We start from the raw sequence: 20,925 nt of genomic DNA, 5'->3' as shown, positions 1-20,925 counted from the left end.
GTGGTGAATGTGACAGATGGCGGATCTTCAGTCCAGGACTTTCAGAAAACTTGAGGACTGAACTGACAGAAATCTCATGCAGTTGAACAAAGAGAAGTGAAAAACAGGTGCAGAATGTGCCTCTGACCTGATCTAGTATTCACAATCAGTCAGCTTTGATTAAGACATTGCACTACAGACCTCCAGAGGGCCTGTCCCACTGACACTTCTGTTAGCCCAAGGAGCAACATCTTTCCGGAAAATTATGCTGCTTGCTAAAAAGAACAGACTTACTGATGTGGTCACCAGGCTTTATGACACTACTGCTGCAGCTGTGCTATGCTGGGACTTAACTGCATGCACTGTGGGGATAAACATTTGGTAATTTGTGTACACCTGACATACTGTTCACTTTTAAGAATTTAAGAGTGAAAAAGGCCAATAATGTAATGAGAACAAGATAAGACTTCCTACAGATAATGTACTATAGTATGATTTTGTCCTTCACCTACATTTCCCCAAAAGACTACCTTATACACTTCCTACTCAATCCAGCCTTCCAGTGGTAAATGTAAAATAAATGCTGATTTTGGTCTTTTTTGAGAGCAGTGGTTGGTGGTCCTAGACTTCCTCCTTGCTATCCCCCTTTTCCTCTCTTTTCGTAAGGAAAGGCTGATTGTTCATGCATGATTTTAGTTTGATGAGTAACTACAGAATTATTTTCCTGGCAAATATTTAGGGAATAGTTGGTTATGGTTGGTATTGTAAAGTGAAAGATTGTGGAGACTATGAAACACTGTAAGAACTACATAAAAAAGCATTCCCCTTAAGACTACTGCTTTTGTGATGTACAGACCATAAAAACAGCTTAAAACTTTTCCATTGGTATCTCTGAAGCTACTTGCAGGTGGCTGCTGTTCATGGACAGCTTGCACCTTGTGCTCTGCTCATGGTTCCCCATTGCCCTCTTGCAAAGTCACTTCGTGTGAGTCTGGCTTAAACCTCCCTCTGCTTTTCCATTAGGTAACTTGGAGAATGTATCACTTAGGTAATATGGTAAGTGACAGAGTTGTCGTATCCACAAAAGTATACCAGATGCAGCTGTGTTTAATTATGTTTAATGGTTTGACCAGATTTAATACATAATTAAAGTAAGTTCGAAGGGTAGTGATTAAATTAAAACTTATGAATACATTTCCAGAAGTTACGATATAATGGTGAAGGGTCTGGTATTCATTGAGGCAAATGTTATTTTTCTTTCAGGTTCTCATAAAGTTGGAGGCAGCTTTGTTTTATTACCACTTTGTTCTAGGCTCAGGGTGGTTGTGGAGGCTTGTGCCACTGCAGTTCCATCTTCCTTCAAATCTCTGAAAAATTCTGCAGACTCTTTCTCCCGTTTGATTTTGAAAGAAGGTGTTCTCCTATGAACAACAAACATCACCAGAAAATCAGGGACAATCTGTATGAGTTTAAGTCACTGTGCATATTTAAGAACTTGTTAGGCACTTACCTCAGCAGCAAAAATCAACCTGCCAGAGGGACCAGGGTTTCACATTATAGCCTGGAAGATTTTTACTGACTCCAAATGCGACAAACTGATTTATATACTACAGGCCAAGTTTCCTAATTTGGCTGTTACTGTGTTTTCAGTGCCTGTATCTGGATTCTCAAAAAGGCCTTTGAGGAAAGTATTCAAACAGCGTAACTTTAGGCAACTGATTTGGTTCCTTAATGTAGGAGTCTGGGTTTCTTTCAGACCCTGCTGGAGAGAATATTCCAAGAAGAAATCCAAGGCACCTCTTTCAGTTTTTTGCTCTATTTCCCTCATGTATTGGAACAAGTTTCTCTCCACGGAACAAATACATAATGCAATCTTCAGATTAGACAATCCATTTCAGTAACTTTGGTGCCTTCAGTAAGCAATAAAAAGAATTCCTCTGGGTTTCCCAAATTTAAGTTGTCAATCACAGACAGGATCAGCTGTCTTCACTGAAGCCCAGTTTTGAAAACTGGCTGTAGCAATCATAAATGACAAAAATGAATTGAGGCAGGGTCATACTCAAGAATATTCTACTGCGTTAATGACAGAGGAGCAGGACTTTTTGATCACTGGGTACTCTCTTCTTTATAAACTATCTCAGTACAAACAGTGATGATGTCTGTTCAGCCTTTCAGCACAGAGCCCTTACCTCAGGAGTGCACTTTTGCTGGTTAGACTTTCAGCAGAGTCTCTGTCTGGAAGGTTCCACAGTCTTGTCTGGGAGGTCTCTGTGCTTGGAGCAAAAGGCCTTACCATTGCTGTGGAACCTGGTCTGTTTCTGTGTTCTACGCAGTCAAAGAACAGAGATAAAAACATTTCAAAGTAGTGTTAGAGGCAGAGTTTGGTGTCTGTAACAATTTCTGGGTCCATACCAGTTATCTCCAAAAACCATTACAATTGTGGTGCCCTGGCTTCCTTTCCACTATGCCACTGCCTAGTGAGGGGTCCAGAAAAAGAGCTAGCTTCAGAGAAAAAGCTGTTGATTAAGATCCAAAACATCCTTTATTTAAAGGATGGATGGAGGTGTTGGGCAATGCCCCTCTCTGGCAATAACCTGACGCTGGCTGCAGTACAGCTGACAGGCTGCTATGCAAGACACCCTGGGCATTTTCCAAGTCACCTACCAGGTCATTGCATCGCAAGGTGGCAGTTACTTGTGCCCTGCTGTCTAACAGAGGCAAAATGTAAGGCTCAAAATGCCTCACATTAAGGACACCTTCTCATTCTTTTTCTCTCACCATCACTTGCTAAAAACATGGTTCAATCCCGAGGGCAATGAGAACGTACCTATATTATTCTGTAGTGACTTCAGCCAGTTTTCCATCAGCATCTGAGAAGGTGCTGCAAAGTAATACTCTGCCCCATCTATCAGCCTGTAAAAATGATAGTAGAAGAGACATTCTAGTTAGTCCTACCTTTTACTTTCTGTCCTTGTGACTGAGGCAAGCATTGTAAGACACAGCATTGATGTCTTCTAGCAACATACAGTGTTAGGTGACTGTAGGCAGGGGTAACCAGACAGGATAGCTATGTAGATTTCTATTAGTGCACATCTCCATAAGACTTACCGTAACATGAAGGTATTCTCTTTCCTGATGTAATTTGTCAGCCTCTCACATTTGGCACCAGCAATGCTGAGGGACTGGAACGCGGATATATTCTGAAGGAGGATGAAATCATAACAAAATATGTTTGCCTTTTATCCTATGATTCAACTCTATACCAACTCGCATGCTGACTACACACCCTACTATCTTTTCCTGCTTCTAACTTCATGGTCAGGCTCACTGAATAGGAAGAACCACAGAGGAACAATGGACTATTGCTTTATATCTTGAAGGCAGATACTAGAATGAGATTCTTAACTGAAAGAATGTTTGAAAACTTATGAAAGCTTATTATTCAGTCTCATAGAATTTGACCTAACTGATATTTTAAAGAGAACCAGTTACCCCTAATCTCAAAATGAAGCAAATGTAACATATGTTTTATCAGAAAGGTTCAAAAAAAGAAATTACCTTAGATGCTTCTTCTTCATCATTATAGATATCAAGCTTTAGTCCATCAAGTTTTGCATAGAAGGTTTTCCAAGACCTTGAGCCCGGCTACAAGAATAAAAATGATAATAAAATCCAATGATTAGCTATATATTTAATTGCAGTAGTGAAATCTTTTGTGGGAAACTTCCACAGTAGGCCAGGAGCTGCCCAGATTATGATAACAGAAGCTCTGTTAGTCATGATTATCTCCTAGAAAAATGAAGTCTGTTGTAGTTTCTGGTGTGAATGATTCAGTAAGGGGCTCTTTGTGAGTCAGGACTGAACAAATGATGTAACATGGTGCAAGCATGCTCTACACCATGCTGCTGCCAGCAATAACTTGGAGGAAGTGCTATCAAAGTTGTTTCTATTTCTGGTCACTAAAAGCTCCACTTTTTTCCAAGTGGAACCAGCCTGTGCCTGCTGGTCACCATCTAGTTTTGGTAAGCCTGTGGTTTCACTCTAACATGGTTGCCAAATTTTTCTTCATCTTCTAAACTATCCCCTGCAGAATGCTACTGAACACTGTGCAAAAGCAACTGCCATTTCCATTCCCACCTGTGTACCAGTGCAAGGTCAGTCTAGTGTCTTGAGACCTTTCGGGATTAAAGATCCTTTTACTCGTACATATTCTTATTTTGTTTTGCCAGTAAATCAAGTTGACTAATTTGGTGATTCAGAGGAAATGAAGGAAAACATGCTGAGGAAGATATGTCAGAGTTTTTTTGGTAAGATGGAAGTTCAGTATCAGAGCAGACTAAATTCAGCATATCCAAAGGACTGGAATAACAAAATATCTCTTCCAGATGATGGAATCCATATCAGCTTCAGTTTTTCAAAGAGACCTTTCACATTTAAGGTTTCCTAGGAAATATTCTATGGGTCAGACAACCCAAGACAACCTGCTTACATGCAAACACTCAGATATCTACATTGTTGAATATTACATCAACAGGTGTTGAATATTAGAAAAGTTCCTGTCCTGTTATGACCATATTCTACTGACCTGATATTTTTTTTTTTTTTTCCCAGGATAAAAATTCATGTTTCAGTCTCATTCAACCTTGGATTAAACAAAGCATGTCTTCTAAAGATGAGCCTTAATTCTCTTCTAGTACAGTTAGAAGTTTCAATCACTGAAACTATGGGAGTGGGGACTTCCTTTACCAACAAACAGGGTCTTGAAACTTGTTGAAGGGGGACATGCTTAACATGTTTGTACAGCCAAAGTTCTGGTTTATAAATCCATCACATGTAGACAGACCCTGTTCTGTATGATTCCTACTACAGGCAAAAAATTCATTCTCTCTTTCTGTTAAGGACTTTATCAAGTACTGCTAAAGTCACTGATCAGTCCACTGCTGAGATGGACACTTCTTTAGTAGTTACTGAATTAAACCTGCAGTCCTGCTTTCCCCTTCAGCATGGGTTTATCCTGAAGTCTGACCAGATCTGGACTGTAACTCAAGCAAAGATGAATTAACCCAGCGTGAGGGCATTTTCTTCTACCTGTTGTCTTCCTGGAAGAAGCTGGTCTCTCTTTTCTAGGAATCCCTCCATGTGCTGGAGACTTGTAGAAACCTGAGACACACAAGAACATTGCTGTTAAACATTTAAAAAGCCCTTAAACATGCTAGCAACTTTTGAAGCTTTTTCTAGGTAAATTCCACACTGAGAAACTGAACTCTAGTTCCTCTAGCCTTAATGTTTGTGGCCTAACTAGAAATCCTCTCTAGTTTGCAGTCACATGTCTGACTTAGTACCTAAATGAAGAGAATTCATGTCCCTCTTAAACAATTTACCCTACATATGGAATTTACTCTATCACAGTATAATAATTAAAGGTTCCTCTTGAAATCCAATCACTCACTTACCTTGAACACTATTCCGTTTGGAGGTGTAAATTACCATTATTATTATTCAGAATAAAGGGTATTTTCATATTGATTACAAGGGACAGATACAACATTCTTACAATACAACTGCTCTATTTGCCATCCAAATGTTATGTGATCAAGAGTCATTCAAGGGTTTGACTGTGATAGCATGATTAAAAAAAAAAAATTACAGAAAAGTAAATTTTCTTACCTTTGAACATTATTTGTATATTATTAAACACAATTTACAACTTAAATTGGCAAAGTATTCATTATACCCCTGCAATAACGCTGAGTTACACCAATGTAGAGTGTTGTACTGGTACACTCAGGTATGTGACAAACACATTTTTTCAGGGGAATTTTTACTTGTCTATGAGCTAACAGTGCATTTCCTGCCTGGATGAGCAAACAAACAGGAGCTACTGGTTCGAGTCTTGTGCTGGGTGATCAGCTTTTGGCAAAGATGCCACTAAGTCCTGCCTCTCTCTGATTTCTAAACTCAGTGGACACTAAGCACCACATAGAGAGGCAAGACAGCAGGGGTAAACCATCAGTTTTGCCTCTCTATGAGGCAGCATCTCCTGCATCTCTTTTTCAGTGTTTTGCTACGTGTCCTCTAATTTGGGGAAGAAAACCAGAAATCATTACAGGTGTCAGGCCCTAGGCTATAAAGCTGAGCAAATTAAAAACACTTTTAAGTTGTATGTATCTGCTTAATTCAACTATATTTTTGGAAAGAGTATTGACTGCAATGGCACATAAAATGTCTCTTCATGTTTGGATCCATGAGTGAATCCACTGAAATACCCACTATATAGTGCTTCTTGTGACTTCCTTGCAGAACTTTCTGTATTTCTTTACTTTAACTAGCACAGATTAGCAGTCAAGAATCACTGGGACTTACCGAAGATGCAGTCTCTGTCTCCCAGGAGGACCTAGACAGCAGTAAGCTTGGTGATTTGTCTAGTGGTGTTTGGTCAGGTTTAGGTGGCGTTGACAATAATTTTGTTTGCAGGTCGAAGGAGAAGTCTTTAGCACTCTTTTCTTGAGGTGATAAAAGGCCTATGGCATACGATTCTGACAAACTACTGCTGCGTTGCTGGCTTATGGGAGTAGGAGATAAAGGAGAGGTTAAAGAACTGTAACTTTCCAAAGATGTAGCTTGTGGGACCACCATCTTTGGTGTAGGTGGAGTGATAATCTCACTGAATCTCCTCTCAGGTTTCACTTCTGTTTTGTTGCTGCTCAGCACATCAGGGACTCCCCCAGCAGTGAATTGTTGGAATGCCCCCGGAGTCTTTTCAACTGGGGAAAAAATAGTTTCAAGTGGAGCCCTCCAGGACTGGACTGGTAAGGGCACGGGTTGCAGTTCCTTTGTGCTCCTTATCTCTATCACTTTTGGTGGTGGATTCCTTTTGTCAGATGATTTCCTCTTCAGAGAGGGAACCCGTACAATTTTGCTTTTATCTTTCTGCTCACTCTCTTCTGTATCCATTTGTTTCAGAAGATTCATCTCCCTCTGTAGGACACAAGTATTCCATTTTTGAAATCACCTGTGTAAGTGCACTTGTGGGTACTTACTTAAGAAGCTTTTATTTTAAGCAAGAATAGTTTTCAAATACACTCTCTCCCGGCACTAGATTTTAAGGACTGTGAATTGGCATTCTTAGCATGTGAACTGAATTTCATTGCTATGCCCCGAGCATTATTTTGTTCCTTAAACTGTGGATGCTTATGGTAGCTAATCTCAAAACCAGAGACTCCCTGCCCTTACTAAGTTGTCTAGAGGTTATGACTTTAATAACATCTAGAGAAATAGTGACTTTCTTCTGTGCCACTGCTTCTTTAAACTTGCTGTAGAAGCAATGATTATCCAGGGGTGTTCTCATGGAAGGTTTTAGAGAGGTGGACCATTCAGCCAATCTGGAAAAGTACTGAGCAAAAGGCAGACTCAACTAAGCACATTTTTAGCCTAATGCCAAACATTAAAGCTGTGTTTTGCTGGTTATTTCAGGAAAATGATTTAAAAATCCACTGAGATAGAATCTGGGATGTTGACTGAATATTTTTGTTACCTAACACAATCTACTGTAGAACTCTGATGCCAGAAAGAAAAAGGCCTGTCTTTGCCTTTGTCTCCCTTTATTTTCAGCCCTTAGTTTTCCTCCACCACTGCCGGGTGATTGCAGCTCCCTACTGAAATTCTGAGTGAATCAAAATCTCTATCTTTGTTGTGTGAGAAACCCCATTTTTCATACAGCAACACGTTGTATGAAAAGACACCACCTGGAGTACTGCATCCATGTCTGGGGCCTTCAGCACAAGAAAGATGTGGAGCTGTGGCCCTAAGGAGGACTGTGAGGATGATCAGAGGGCTGGAGTACCTCTCCTACACAGAACAGCTGAGACAGTTGTGGATGTTCAGCCTGAAGAAGAAAAGGCTCTGGGGAGACTTTATTCTGTCCTTTTTATTAATTAAAGGGGGCTTATAAAGAAAGATGCAGAACAACTTCTCGTATGGGCAGATAGTGATAGTACAAGAGGGAACATTTTTAAACTAAAAGAGGCGAGGTTTAGGTTTGATGTTGGGAGGAAATTCTGGATGGTGAGGCACTGGAACAGGTTGCCCAGGGAGGTTGTGGATGCCCCATTCCCAGAGGTGTTCAAGGTCAGGTTGGATGGCACGTTGAGCAACTCGGTCTTGTGGAAGGTATCCCTGCCCACAGGAAGGGGGATGGAACTAGATGATCTTTAAGGTCCCTTCTAACCCAAGCTATTCTATGATTCTAACATCTAAGGACCCAGATCATCCTGTCATATACAGCTCATCAGCCTTCTACTTCTCACCTTAGTTTTCCTGCTGAGCTGAGCAAATTTCTCCTCCTGAGCTGCAAGCATCTTCTCAAAATCATGGTGTTTCTTCAATAGTTCCTCTACTTCAGACACAGAATCCTGAGTGGAAAAAAATTAACAGATACAGAAGTCCAAAATCAAGTCCATCAGAAATAGTAAGCCTGAGATTTTCAGATTTACCCATTCCATTTAGCCAAATGATAATTCTAAAATTATTTCAACTGAACGTCTGAAGTCCTAATAGCGTGTGAAAAATCATAGTTTACACAAAAATGGCTTGTAGCTTGCAGTCTGCTGTACATGAAAAAAAGAATTCAAATATCAACCCTCTTCTTTTTCCATTGAAGCCATGCTTACGTGCAGATTAAGTACTTAGATTTCAGCTTGAACTAGACACAAAACTTATTCCTACCCTAATGACAACATGTGCCTTAAACCTGTGCCTTGCTCTGTCCTTGTGTTCCAATATCTGATTTTGTGAGAATGTTTTCCTATCTTCAAAACCATCATAAGATAATCAATTGAAATTGAAAAAAAACACACACGTGGATGCTGGTCTATAGAATTCTATTTATTCTACAGAATAGAAACTTACAAGCTAACCATCAAGCTGTCTATGCAAAACATTCTACTGCCCCAACAAAAGGTGGGGAAAAAAACAAAACACACACTATTTCCTTTCAAAGAAGGTTCTCACACCATGATGGGGAGAAGGTGGAACCATCTGCAATATCTCTTTTTATGTGAAGAAATGGGATGGAATTCTCCTCAGCCTTCTAGCAGCCCCTGGAAGCCACCACCTCCTGAAACCTACCACCATGTAAACTGCAGCACCTGTCCAAGGCTCACGTCTGTAAAAGGACCAAGCTTCTGCCCCCCTGTAATCTGAAGGCTGCATTACTGTTTAATTATGATTTATTTCAGACCTGAGCTGAAACATGCTCCAAACAGTCTGTAGGTCCATTTCAGTAGTGTTGTGCTGTCCTTACTCACCCCATAGCTAGGATCTGAAAGAAAGCCCTCCTTGGCAGTCAGCCATGCTTCTGCTTGTTCTAGCTCTCTGCGGAGCAATTGAATCTCCCAGTTTTCTTCATACAACTCTTTCCTCATGTTCCAGCTCTCCTTTACCTTCTTCATCAGCTCTGACAGCTCTAGCAGTTTTTCTTCAATCTAGAAAAAGAACATTGGAAATGCCAGGAGGTGAAGGATCCAATCAGACTTTTGTTTGACAGTCAACTAGAATGTAATCTGCCTTCGTGATCCAGAAGATGACCTCTAGATAACTTTGTACTCAGAGACCTCACCCCACGCTATAGCTGATGGCATTGTGATGTATTTTATCCTAGTTTTTGCGTAGCTAGATGCCAAAATCTTATTTATGTGGTTTATCTTTTCTGTGGAATAGCAATATCTCCCTACTCCCCCCACATAGTCAGTGATTATTGTTTTATGGTTAGATTCAAAATCAGTTTTTGGAGGAACAAGGAAGAATTTTATAAGGCGCTTTTCTTTTCCACATGTAACATGAAGTCCACAATGTTTGTAAGAGAGAAATACATACAATTGTCCCACTTAGTTTTTCTGTTTTGAAAAACAAACAAAGCTGCAAATCCTGCCTATTTAATAAGCCTTCTTTGTTCACTCTCACTTGTAAAACATTTAACTCATCAACACACCTCCACAGACATGAAATGTCCATTCTTCATTAGGTCATCTCCTGCCCGCTGCATTTCTTCAAATTTTAGCCACTGCTTCTCTATCTCACGTTTGTATTCCTCATGACGCTTGATAAGCAGCTCAGCTCCCAGGACATCATTTGCTAGTTCCTCAGATATTACTAATGCATGCATCTCATTGGCCCAAGCCCTACAAAACAGTCAAAAGGGTAGAAATGGAAGAAATATGAGTCTATTGGAAACTCAGTCTATTGGGAATGCACACATCCCATGACTCTGGACACAAATACACAGACTTATTTGCTTAAGAAAGACATGAATATGTAAATGTATTGATGTAGGTTTGCTCACACATTTATGGATTTTTATAACCTTTTATAATAATTCCAGTGCTGTTTCAATACATAGCCTGTTACAACACAGGCAGCTGCAACATCTATACATACTGGAGCGCTGAACATTCAAATGCTTAGAAGGAACTCCTGCAACTGCAGATTTAAACAATGTGAGACGTTCAACTAATTTTTTTAAAGATATGTTTTGTAGGTGCTTTTAACATTTGGCGTTTCATTCAAATTCAGATTTAAAAAGAAGAAGAAAAAAATAGTGGAATTTCCCAGCAATTGAATTCTTGCAACAAACTGACACCTCATGAGAATGGACAGGAGAGTATATGCATATGGGCAATAAGGTTAAATAAATGTGTGCAAAACAATTCCAGCATTTGAGCAAGTGCTAACCTATTTTAGAAGGTTAACCTTTAATGTAGTTGCTTTGACTCTAATAAAAGTGCTCACTGGTGTCTGTACAGGTGAATAAATTACTTGAATATCTAGCAGACTCCCCCATAGTCCTACAAAATCAAAGGTGTTTTTTTAATTGGAATTAAAACTATCCAGAGTGACTGAATTCTCCAAGACTGTCTAAGAAACAGACTACAGATGTGGGCTTGTCGTGCACACTGTGCTGAAGTGGAGTGGCACAGTCACCTTTCATGTGTGGTATATTCTGTGAAGTGCTGTTGAGAAGATCCTATGTATTATTATTCCAAGAAATTTGCAAGCAAGCTGTAGAATACCTGGGACAGGAATCAAATAACCAAAAGGTGTAATTTAGAAAACCCCACAAAGGAAAGACCAGAAATAAGGCCCACAGCCAAACTCAAAGAGCCAACACATACATCAGCTCCCTGCAGTCACTGAAGTACAGCTGGACTTGTTCTGCCTGGCTTAGTCTCGCCTTTCTCTCCAGAAACTTCTTGTCCAGGTTTTCCCAGCACTCATCCACTTCTGTGAGTCTCTCCATAATGTTTTCCTTGAGTTGAGGGTATGTGCGGCTGAGGTGCCAAGCCTCTCCCCGAATCCGTTCCAGCTCTTTCATGATGGCTCCTAGATCTCTCTGGAACAGAGAAAGAATGGATTGTAAGACCAAGTCCTTAATTACATCTATCAAAAGCAGATTTTAAAGATGGTGCATATCTTATCTTTCCTATCCACTGGCAACAGAGAGGCTGGAAGCATGCCTTCATCCAGATTTTTCCTCTCAATATCCTCCTAGTACCTTTCAACATTCCTCATCAAACATCAAAAAACCTTCTTTAGATGAGACAGACACACTGCTTATGTTGTTAAGTGTGGAGCCAGAGTGTCTTATTGCAGTTCAAATGACACCTTTGCAATTACAATAACAATCTGGAATATACTTTAAGAAAGAAGATTATCCTGAGAAGCAGAAGTAGTAATATCACCATGGTAAAAACAGGAAGAAAAGGGCCCCCTTCTTTGAAGCAAAAAGGATATTATAAGGTGGAATAAATGTATCTTTTGCTGGCTTGCCAACAAGGTAGATGAGATGATTTCAAATCAGGCATCAATCTCCTGTTTTTTCTTTTTTTTTCTTTTGTAATTTTATTATTATTATTATTTTCTTCTCTTTTTGTTTCATTTCTTGTAATTTATTTACACTTTTCTTCTACTGCTTCATAACAGATCCCCTTACCTCGACTCCCTCAAGCTGGCTGAGAAGTGTTTGTACACCTGGAAGATCATATCCATAATCATCTATGTCCACCACTGCCTCCTTCTCCTGCATCCAGCCCTTTACTTCATCTACATCGTGATCATACTGGTGAACTTGCTGGGCTGCTCTTAGATGCTGAAATAAAGAAAAAACGTTAATTGCAATACAATATATCATGTCTGCAGTGCAAAAGTAGGCAACCCTGATATCATGTCCTAATGGAGTACAGATCGAACAAGAGCAGGAGTGAAACACCTTCCCATTAAGTCATATAATTTCCCCAAGTTCTCTTTTTCAACGTAAAGAAACAGAGGTATCCAAAGAGCAATTTAACCCCACGTAAGATGAACAATCAAGACAGAGAGCACCAATTGCCCTCTAAAAGGTACCTCTCTCAACTATAGAAAGTGTCCTAGAAAACTGGCTTTGAATAGAGACCCAAGCTCCAGTGAAATAAGGCGAGTTGGGTGAAAATTAGTTCTTCTGAAATGAGATTTATTCTAAAGCTATTTTAAATTTAAACTTTATATTAACAATTGTCATGCATTAACTGCTGCTAGCAGATAACAGTGGGCATAAACTATTTCATATTTGAAATATGTACGTAACAGTAGTAAAAACTCTTGAAGACATCTGACATTAATGTTCTCCTTGAACCAAATTAAAATGTTGAATTCAATTTCTGCTTTTCTAAATACATCTGTGACTGTAGTTTCACAAAATGGAGTGAGCTGATTTAACAGCTAACTGCTGCCAAAAGGTAAGGGTTTTGGCTCTGGGTTCCCCGTCACCTTCCCTCCCATTCCCATTCTTTGACTTCAACAACTCACTAACCCAGAAGAAAATATATTGGCAGTTTTCCTCTCATTTAATGAGTTGAAGTGGTTCAAAAAGGAAAAAAAAAAAAAAAAAAAAAAAGTCCAATAAGTGCCAGAGCTAGCTTCCTGTAAGTGGTGGTAAACCACTAGGCTGCCTTAGTTTTTAAGGAAACTGGAGCTAGTAGTGAATTTAGGAAAATGGAATGTCTTTAGGCTAATAAGTATCTTTCATGTATAAGCCTTGCAAGGAACAGTAGGGTAAGCAGTGGCTATAAATGGAAATGGATCAAGAAGGAAATGAAGAGGATACACCTATTACTCTTACCCTTGTGTTTCAACATTGGCAATAGAAACAGAAGAAGGACGTGTGAAAATGAAGGGAAATCAATGTCCCAGCTATTCATGCATTTCCTACCTCTGTCCTTGTCTGGATGGCATGGCATAGTTTCTCCCACATCTCATTGATTTGCTTTGTTCTCTTCTGGATAACGTCTGTCTTGCTGTGTCCATCCTTCTCTAGTTTAGCTGCTAAATCATTTAAGGAGAGAACTTTGGAATGTCCCATAGGTTTTACTTCATTTACAAAATCTTTAAACTTCTTCTCCTGCACCTATAGGATAAATGGGGACACAGACTTAGATACAAGAATTTCTTCCTGCCTCTTCCTTCCTGCCTAAAGAGGCAGAAGAAATCATTTTCTTTGTACTGTGTAACACAAACGCTATGCATTGCAGACTGTAAATGCAAATCAGTTGATAAACCCAGATGATCTGGAGTCAGAAGAAAGCACCATTTGTCTTGATCGTGTAACATCTTATGTGGCAGAGAAAAATCACCCTCATCCTGACAGATCATCCCCAAATCAAAAAGCTAGGAAACAATCTCTTTAGCCTGTACACAAATGAAACAGCTGTTGAAAGCATTAATTCAGTGAACTGAGGAAACTATATCCTTCTGTACCATGTGGAACTAGAGCTGTGAATGCTCCATCCCAGGATTTTCCACTGAAATAGTTGCAAACTATGGCCACATTATGAGGTCCTGTCACATTTAAAACAGCGCCAGAAGTGAAATGTTCTGTCTGCCACTTAGCCCATGAAAAAGCCAACTTTCTGATGCACCTATTTTTTCTACTGGAGGATGTTACCACTGAAAGCCCTTCATAAGCAGATAGCAACCAGTCTGAGTCCTTACTGCAGAGAACGCTGGTTTGCTTAGTTTTTGTCACTCTAACATGTTTCATGTTCAGCAGCTACACAACAATTTTTTAGCAAATATATTCCTGCTTTGCCACACAATGCATGCAACACCTTTTACTTTCTTTTACCTCAACACCATCTAAGTCCTGCCCATAGTCATCGGACTCTGCTATAGACTGTTTACTGGAAAGCCAGGCATCCACCAGCTGGAATTCTCTTTCAAACTGATACAGCTGGAATTGTTCTTGCAGGCATTTTCTCTGGGTCTCAGCCTTCTGTAGGAGAGACTGATAGTCTCCTAGGATCCTCTGGAGCTTTGAAAGTATGGCTGGACTGCAAAAAACAAGAATCAGAAGGTATGTCTTTGTTTTACTTCTCTTTTTGAACACTGTCTTTTCTGATAGGTTGGATTTGCAATACTTTCAAAATACAGAAGAGATCAGACACTGTCATGGAGTGAGTTACACCAACACATGAAAACCAACTAGTTAAGGAAATTAAAGTATCTTACATGAATCACCGCTCTTTTCCTTCTCCCCAGACACAAAAGCAAATTGGAAATGAAAAACAATGAACTATCAAGAACGTCCATTTCCTTTCTCAAGCACAGTGCTTGCTGAACCTTTATGGTTACACATAATCAGAGTTCAGCTGAGAACTAGATGACAGTTCCTTAGAGTAGATAGTGGACAAAGATAGTGATTGGTACTAATTGGCCTGTTGTTGAAAAAACAACAGTTATGAAAACATTAAAATGATCATCAACCGTTTTGGGGGGCTTAAAGTGTGTAATGGTGGTGAAGGAGGGATTGATGTAAATTGTATTAAATTTTAAATTGTATTTCTGAATAAGCCAAACAGCTACTAAAGGACGAACTTTTCCATATTTAGCTTCTGTAAAGAAATTTTTGTTAGACCTGGAGCAGAAGCCTGTTTTTGCATTCCTACCTCTCTGGGTTGTTGCTGTTTATTAAGCGAGCACCTGTCTCCTGCACTTTCTCAATCCGGGGCCTGAAACCCTCCATGTCCAGCTTGGTGGCTTCAAGTTTACGAAGTAAAGCTTGGGTGGATTCTTCATTCTTTCCATAATCAGAGGTCTCCAGAATGAAGCTCCTCTCTGCCAGCCAGGCCTCCACCTCCAGTAGCTGTATAAAAATACAGGGATGAGCTTATGTACAACTGCAATTTATGTAAAGACAAAGAAAACTGGAAAGCATTGGTACCCAAAGAGTCACATCAGTCAAAACAAAAAGCAGCTTAGATGCCTTCTGATCTAGCAGATGTTATTTCAAAAAATACGTACGCAGAACCCAATACTTATGGTTACTTATTTATGCATAATTGCAGTTATGTGGCAAAAGCAACTGTTAGTTTTCTATAGTATCCACATTTACCAGATATGAAAAATGAGAACAGTATGAATTCTGCTCCTATCTCAGCACTTGCAGCCACTCAGCAATACAAGTATCTCTCTTTTTAAGCAAATAAAGACGAAAAGAAGTTTCTTACAAACCATCCCTACCTCAGTCAGGAACCGATGAGCCTCGTATGACTGCATGAGCCGCTGTCTCCTCTCTTGAGCCTCTGCCTTCAAGTTTTCTACAGAAGTCTCAAGCTCCTTCATATGTTCCATAATCTTGTGAGAGGCTGAGTGGCCTCCCCTCACCAGCTTCTGCCCTGTACTGAGCACTGCTTTGGTCAAAGCATCCCGACTGCTTATCTCATTCTCTAAATTCTGGAAAAAGTAAAGAGTAAAATGACAGACAAAAATGAGAGCCATGGAGATTTTTCTATCAGATAATGTAATTGTGCAATTCCATTATAAATCTGTTTTCTAAACACAAAGAAGGGTCAGATGTGCAAAGTCTGATTGAATACTCTGAATGGGAGTGGAAGAGTTTTTCTGGGTGAAGGAGCAATAAAAGAAAGCAAGTTTAGCCACAAAATTTGGACCTTGTCATGTACCCACCTCAGAGTATGGAGGGAAGAGATTCTAACTACAAACCTCTTACCTGTACATTCCACTGAAATATACCCACTTTCACTCACATTACACCACATTTCTTGAATTAAAACATGTCTAAAGAACAAATGATTTATGTATATGCTGAGCAGTATAAATCATTTCCCAGGACCTTTCTAGAAGATGCAGCTTTACCTAACAGCCATTGTGAGCACTACTGAAATGCATAGTAACGGACAGCCAAGAAAGAGGACAAGGAAAGAAGAAAAATTACCTGAACCAGCTCTCAAAGACTATTTGAAATTAACATTTGAAGACTAGTAGATTTTCAAAACCATATGTATACTTCTGTATACCCCTTCATATGATCTTTGGTGGGCAAGGACCATGCCTTCAATTTTTATGTGAAAGGACGTTCATTCTATGGCTAACTAAGCCCGAGCACCTTGAACACAAAGCAAACCCCAGCATTCTATAATTGTTCTATTAATTTTCTCAGCTATAAAGCAGGTGGTTTCAGAGTCAGAGTGCAGTGTTGTGGTAATGTAGAAGAGATGTCCTGTGGGGAGAGGAGCTGCTCTTTCAACTTAAGTATCAGGCTTGGCTGCAAGCAGCTCTGATTCTAATCTTGCCTTTAACTTCCCCCTATTAATTTCAAGACAGCCACTATGTTGTTGAAAAGTGACACCATATTTGACCCCAGCAGAACAGAATCCAATGGCAAACATTATAAAACATCATGTACTGTGCGTTAATAATAAGCTAGCAGTGTGAAGAACAACTTTGCAGTTGAACATTTAGGAATACGTATTCACAGCACTGCATTTATATCAAAAGGAATTTTTAAAAAGGGGTGGTGGGGAAGTGAGTGGAAACTTTGTTTTCCAAACCAAGCAGCTATGTTATGTATGTTATACTTGTGTGCAAATGCACACAGAACAGTAATTTTTTTTTTTTTTTTTTTTTTTTTTTTTTTTTTTTTACACTGGAACATTTCATGCACTATCACTTTTTTGGTAACAAACCAATGACTGATTTTACAAATCAAGCTCAATAAGACAAACAATAGAGGGAATAGAGGGTGGAACTAACAGCACATTTAATTTTTGACTAATATGTTACCTCTGACATTTGTTTGCCTGTAAACCAACAATAAAAAATAAATAAATGTTTAGAGACTAACTACTAAAAGATTCAGATTTAAAGCCTAGATTTTAATCTTGCTTCCAGGAGAATACAAAGCAAAATGGCCTTTTGTTATACAATGGTATTATGGTTTGTATCTCTCATTCTCAAAGTTTATTGAAATATTTTGAGACCTGGCCAATTAACACAAAGAATTGCAGCCTAAAGCATAACCTCCACTGTTCCCTAAGTTACCCCAAATATTTTCTCAAATTAAAACAGCTCAAACATTCCTTCCTTCCATAAACCTAGCCTACTTCCCTAACAGGTAAATAAACCCATAATATTCAGGAGTAATTACCCACATAGCAACATGCATACTTGTAATCATGATGAAACAAGCCTTTGCTCTTACTGTCTAATTGTAGAGTCACCAATTGCATCTCGCTTAAATGCAGAATTTTTACAAATATGAAAACTTACATCAGATACTAAGAAGGTTCAAGCAATTCAGAATATACCCACAGGTCTTAGACCGGAATGTTCTGGCAGACACATTTAAAACATTTTACAGTTCTTCATTAAACTGTGAGTACACCTAGGATAAATCTACTTTTAAAGAGACTTCATCCTTGCCCTAGTATGCCACCTGTACCAGTCTTGACCTTTTACCCTGGGGGCATTCCAATTTTTTTTTTTTTTTTTTTTTTTTAAAGTTCAGAGTTTTATTTCTAGACATGCAGATTGCACCAAATGCCTGTGCCTACAATATTTATTTATACATACATGCACACTTCCTCCTTGTAAGATCTTCTGTCTTCCCCAGTGCTACTGCAGATTTTCCCCACTGGCACTTGAACTAGCACTTAAATGGGCTGTCATTTGCTAATATTAAATACCAATAGCTGCTGGAAACTTTTAGCAGTTTTTTTTTTTTTCCTCTCCACCTCGTGTTTGCAAGAGACAATGCTCCTTACTCAAAAACGATTAGAAAGGTAGTTGCTGTTTTAACAGTATTTGAGATGACAGCATTCCAGGCACTGCTGTCTCTGATGGCCCATCTAAACGTTGTGAAATAACTCAGCAGCTATCTTGAAAGTTACCACTGGGAAGAAGGTCAGCTAAGGATCTTATCATCCTGTTAACTCCCTCCCTCCACAGGAGAAGGAGCTGGGAAGTGGTGGTGGGGAGGAGATGTTTTTCTGTGAGCTCATCCTCAGACATCTGAGCAATGAGTTTGCCTGGATGTACTTAACAAGCTTCTTAGCATATTTATTAGGACATCTGTTACTCAAAGAGGCTATGCTAGTATGCACAACAGTTCACAAAATCTAGTTCACATTGTAACGGCCAGTTTTTGAACTCAGTTTGCAGAAAGTGCCAATGTGTCCACAGAAAAGCATACAGTATGGTCCCTACAGCTCTGCAATGATAAGCATGGAATCCCACATGCTGTCATAGACATAGCCTTCAAAAAAATATCACTATTACCAGCCAAGGATAGAAGTTATCCCTGGCATCATGAATCCTGCGAGTCAAAGCACAGCAGATCAAGTTTGTCAGAGGCAAACTGAATTCCAATTTTCTCTCTTTGCTTCTAAAGATTGAGCATGGTTCTTTATGATGTTACCTGGTGCTTTTCCTGTAGACTCTGAACAGTTGCAAGGGATTGGCCATAATCCTTGGAGGATGCCATGGGGAGTTTCTCATGAACCCAAGCTAACTCCTCATCAACATCTTGTAAGAACTGGTATTGAAGTCTGCTTGCCTCCAAATTCCCACGTCTCTCATGCAGAGGATCACGTAGACTTTTGTATCTGCAGATTTTAAAGAGAACCTAATGAGGACTGCAGAGTAGTACAGGACGAATGCAAAAGGTTCTTTTCAGAATGATATAGAGAAAGAAAAAAAAAAAAAAACGATGCATGGAAGAAGAAGGCTGAGAAAAATAGGTAAACAATAGCAGGAGACAGGCCAGGCACTAACACACCTCTGCACCAGCTGATCCACTCTATCTTCTAGCTCATCGGCAAGGAAATGTTTCTGCTGCTGGAACTCCTGAGCTGTGTTCACAAGTTCTTGTAGTCGGTCCCTATGGCCAGCAATGTCTTCCTCCAGTTCCTCTTGTTTCTTCAGATGACTGTTCAGAACCACCAGATCATTGCTACTATATGGTGCTTTCAACTCATTTTCCACATCTTCCAACCATTTTTCCACATCCTCTATACTCCGCTGAAAATGAAGGGCCTGGGGACAAGCAGGACAAAGTCCAATTAAACTGTTAGGATATATAATACAACATACAATTTCAGCCCCTCTAGGTAAGAATCACATATAAATACAGAAAAACTTCCCAGTGCTCAGTGACCTTTTCCCAGATAATGATGGCAGCCCAAATGAAGAGGATTCAGTCACAGTGAATACAGATACAGAGGCAGAGAACACCAAGAGCTAATCTTACTTGTGTTGTGTTGCACAAATACAAACGATGGACACAGTACCTTAAAAGGGTGCCATTTCACAGAATCAGTGATCTAAATCCTGGTCTAAACTGGCAGCAGAAAGGAACACAGCCTACAAATCCTTTCCCCTCACAAGAGATCCCCAGTTCTTCCCCCAGTTCCATTTGTTCAGTCCACACTTGCTAGTTTCTTTGCTCTGATGGTCTCGATGAATCAAGTGATTATCTGAAGTGACTCAGTCATACGTAAGGTTGTGTAGCAAGGCAGCCATGCTACCTCTGGAAATGACACAAAGACCCAACCAATGGCACCCCTGCATTACCTTGTATGTATCCTGCAGCTTGGCCCGTTTCTCTTGGCAGCTTGCTAGCAGTTCCTCCCATAGCTCTTCCATTTCTTGTAGCCTAGACTGAATGGCCTCAGGGGCGTAGTGCTTCTCACGGAGCATCTTCTCCCCTTCCTACAGCAGAGAGAACCAAGTTTTCTTCCTTTGCTGAATATATCACAATGTATCACCTTTGCCTCAACAAACAAAGTCTACTGGCACAGCTATGTAAAAGGACAGCTGCAGCCATCGCTTTCTGACATAAGGAGGATGCAGAGATGAAGAAAAAGAGATAAAGGTAATAACCTCTAAAATTATTTGAAATGCCAGAAGAATATTAAAAGACATCTAAAGGGTAAAGAGAATTTTCGTTATGCAACAGCTACATTGCTTAAAAGCTGGCAGGGATCCTAGTTTGCAACCATGATTTTTTTTTTTTATGATGTGCCATATTCCATGATCATTGCTTGAGATTGTCCAGCCACCTAGCCCTTTCTTTTCCCTTTCTTGCATGCTAAAAAAGTGAACCACTGCATGAGATAGTAAAATCTCTAGTTTAGATGGATGTAGTTTCACCCTTTAGTCCCCCTATCATGTCTGTGTTGTCTAAACATAAAGGATTCTGCAATACTGGACACAGGTGAGTATGATGAGGAACTCTACCTTTAATGCTTAGTTATCTCTTGCAAAATACAGCTAGTAAGCACTGTGCTGAGAATAAGGTTAATAAACATGTAACAGTCTGTCCTTCCAAACTTATCATGTGATCGCAGCTTCTGCCAAGTATCTGACAAAGCTTGTCAGACTTCCCTCATATCTCTTCTACTAGCATGCCTCTGCAAAGGCAACACTTGAAAACTTGTCTTGATCTTTTCTGTTGGATACAGCTTATCTGACTTGTTGAAGTTGTGCATCCAATCACCTAGGTTCCCTGCTGGAAAGAAACAGATATACCTCCAAAGTGTGATTCACACCAGAGAGAAGTTTCTAAAGTCAGTGGAATGAATCACTCGAGAGCACCTATCTCCTTCCGTTGCATGCACAGTG

The 20,925-nt window shown here is 39.7% G+C and overlaps 1 protein-coding gene across 1 annotated transcript in view; it reads right to left on the bottom strand.

Moving 5' to 3' along the window:
• Nucleotides 1-1,081: 1,081 nt before the first annotated feature.
• SPTBN5 (spectrin beta, non-erythrocytic 5) overlaps nucleotides 1,082-20,925 on the bottom strand; it is a 98,448-nt gene continuing 78,604 nt past the window's right edge. The window contains exons 51-69 of the mRNA XM_084520933.1: nucleotides 19,876-20,013; nucleotides 19,082-19,338; nucleotides 18,722-18,908; nucleotides 15,526-15,738; nucleotides 14,952-15,148; nucleotides 14,132-14,336; nucleotides 13,220-13,414; nucleotides 11,966-12,121; nucleotides 11,148-11,365; nucleotides 9,968-10,157; nucleotides 9,285-9,461; nucleotides 8,286-8,390; nucleotides 6,343-6,957; nucleotides 5,068-5,139; nucleotides 3,538-3,624; nucleotides 3,088-3,179; nucleotides 2,807-2,892; nucleotides 2,169-2,304; nucleotides 1,082-1,400 (exon numbers count right to left, since the gene is read on the bottom strand). Coding sequence (XP_084377059.1) covers nucleotides 1,247-1,400; nucleotides 2,169-2,304; nucleotides 2,807-2,892; nucleotides 3,088-3,179; nucleotides 3,538-3,624; nucleotides 5,068-5,139; nucleotides 6,343-6,957; nucleotides 8,286-8,390; nucleotides 9,285-9,461; nucleotides 9,968-10,157; nucleotides 11,148-11,365; nucleotides 11,966-12,121; nucleotides 13,220-13,414; nucleotides 14,132-14,336; nucleotides 14,952-15,148; nucleotides 15,526-15,738; nucleotides 18,722-18,908; nucleotides 19,082-19,338; nucleotides 19,876-20,013 — 3,480 coding nt within the window. The 3' untranslated portion in view covers nucleotides 1,082-1,246. The remainder of the gene's footprint in view (nucleotides 1,401-2,168; nucleotides 2,305-2,806; nucleotides 2,893-3,087; nucleotides 3,180-3,537; nucleotides 3,625-5,067; nucleotides 5,140-6,342; nucleotides 6,958-8,285; nucleotides 8,391-9,284; nucleotides 9,462-9,967; nucleotides 10,158-11,147; nucleotides 11,366-11,965; nucleotides 12,122-13,219; nucleotides 13,415-14,131; nucleotides 14,337-14,951; nucleotides 15,149-15,525; nucleotides 15,739-18,721; nucleotides 18,909-19,081; nucleotides 19,339-19,875; nucleotides 20,014-20,925) is intronic.

The sequence above is a fragment of the Aythya ferina genome (assembly GCF_964211825.1).
Source record: "Aythya ferina genome assembly, chromosome: 5".
In the NCBI taxonomy this organism is placed as follows: domain Eukaryota; kingdom Metazoa; phylum Chordata; class Aves; order Anseriformes; family Anatidae; genus Aythya; species Aythya ferina.
This window is presented reverse-complemented; position numbering and strand designations above follow the sequence as displayed.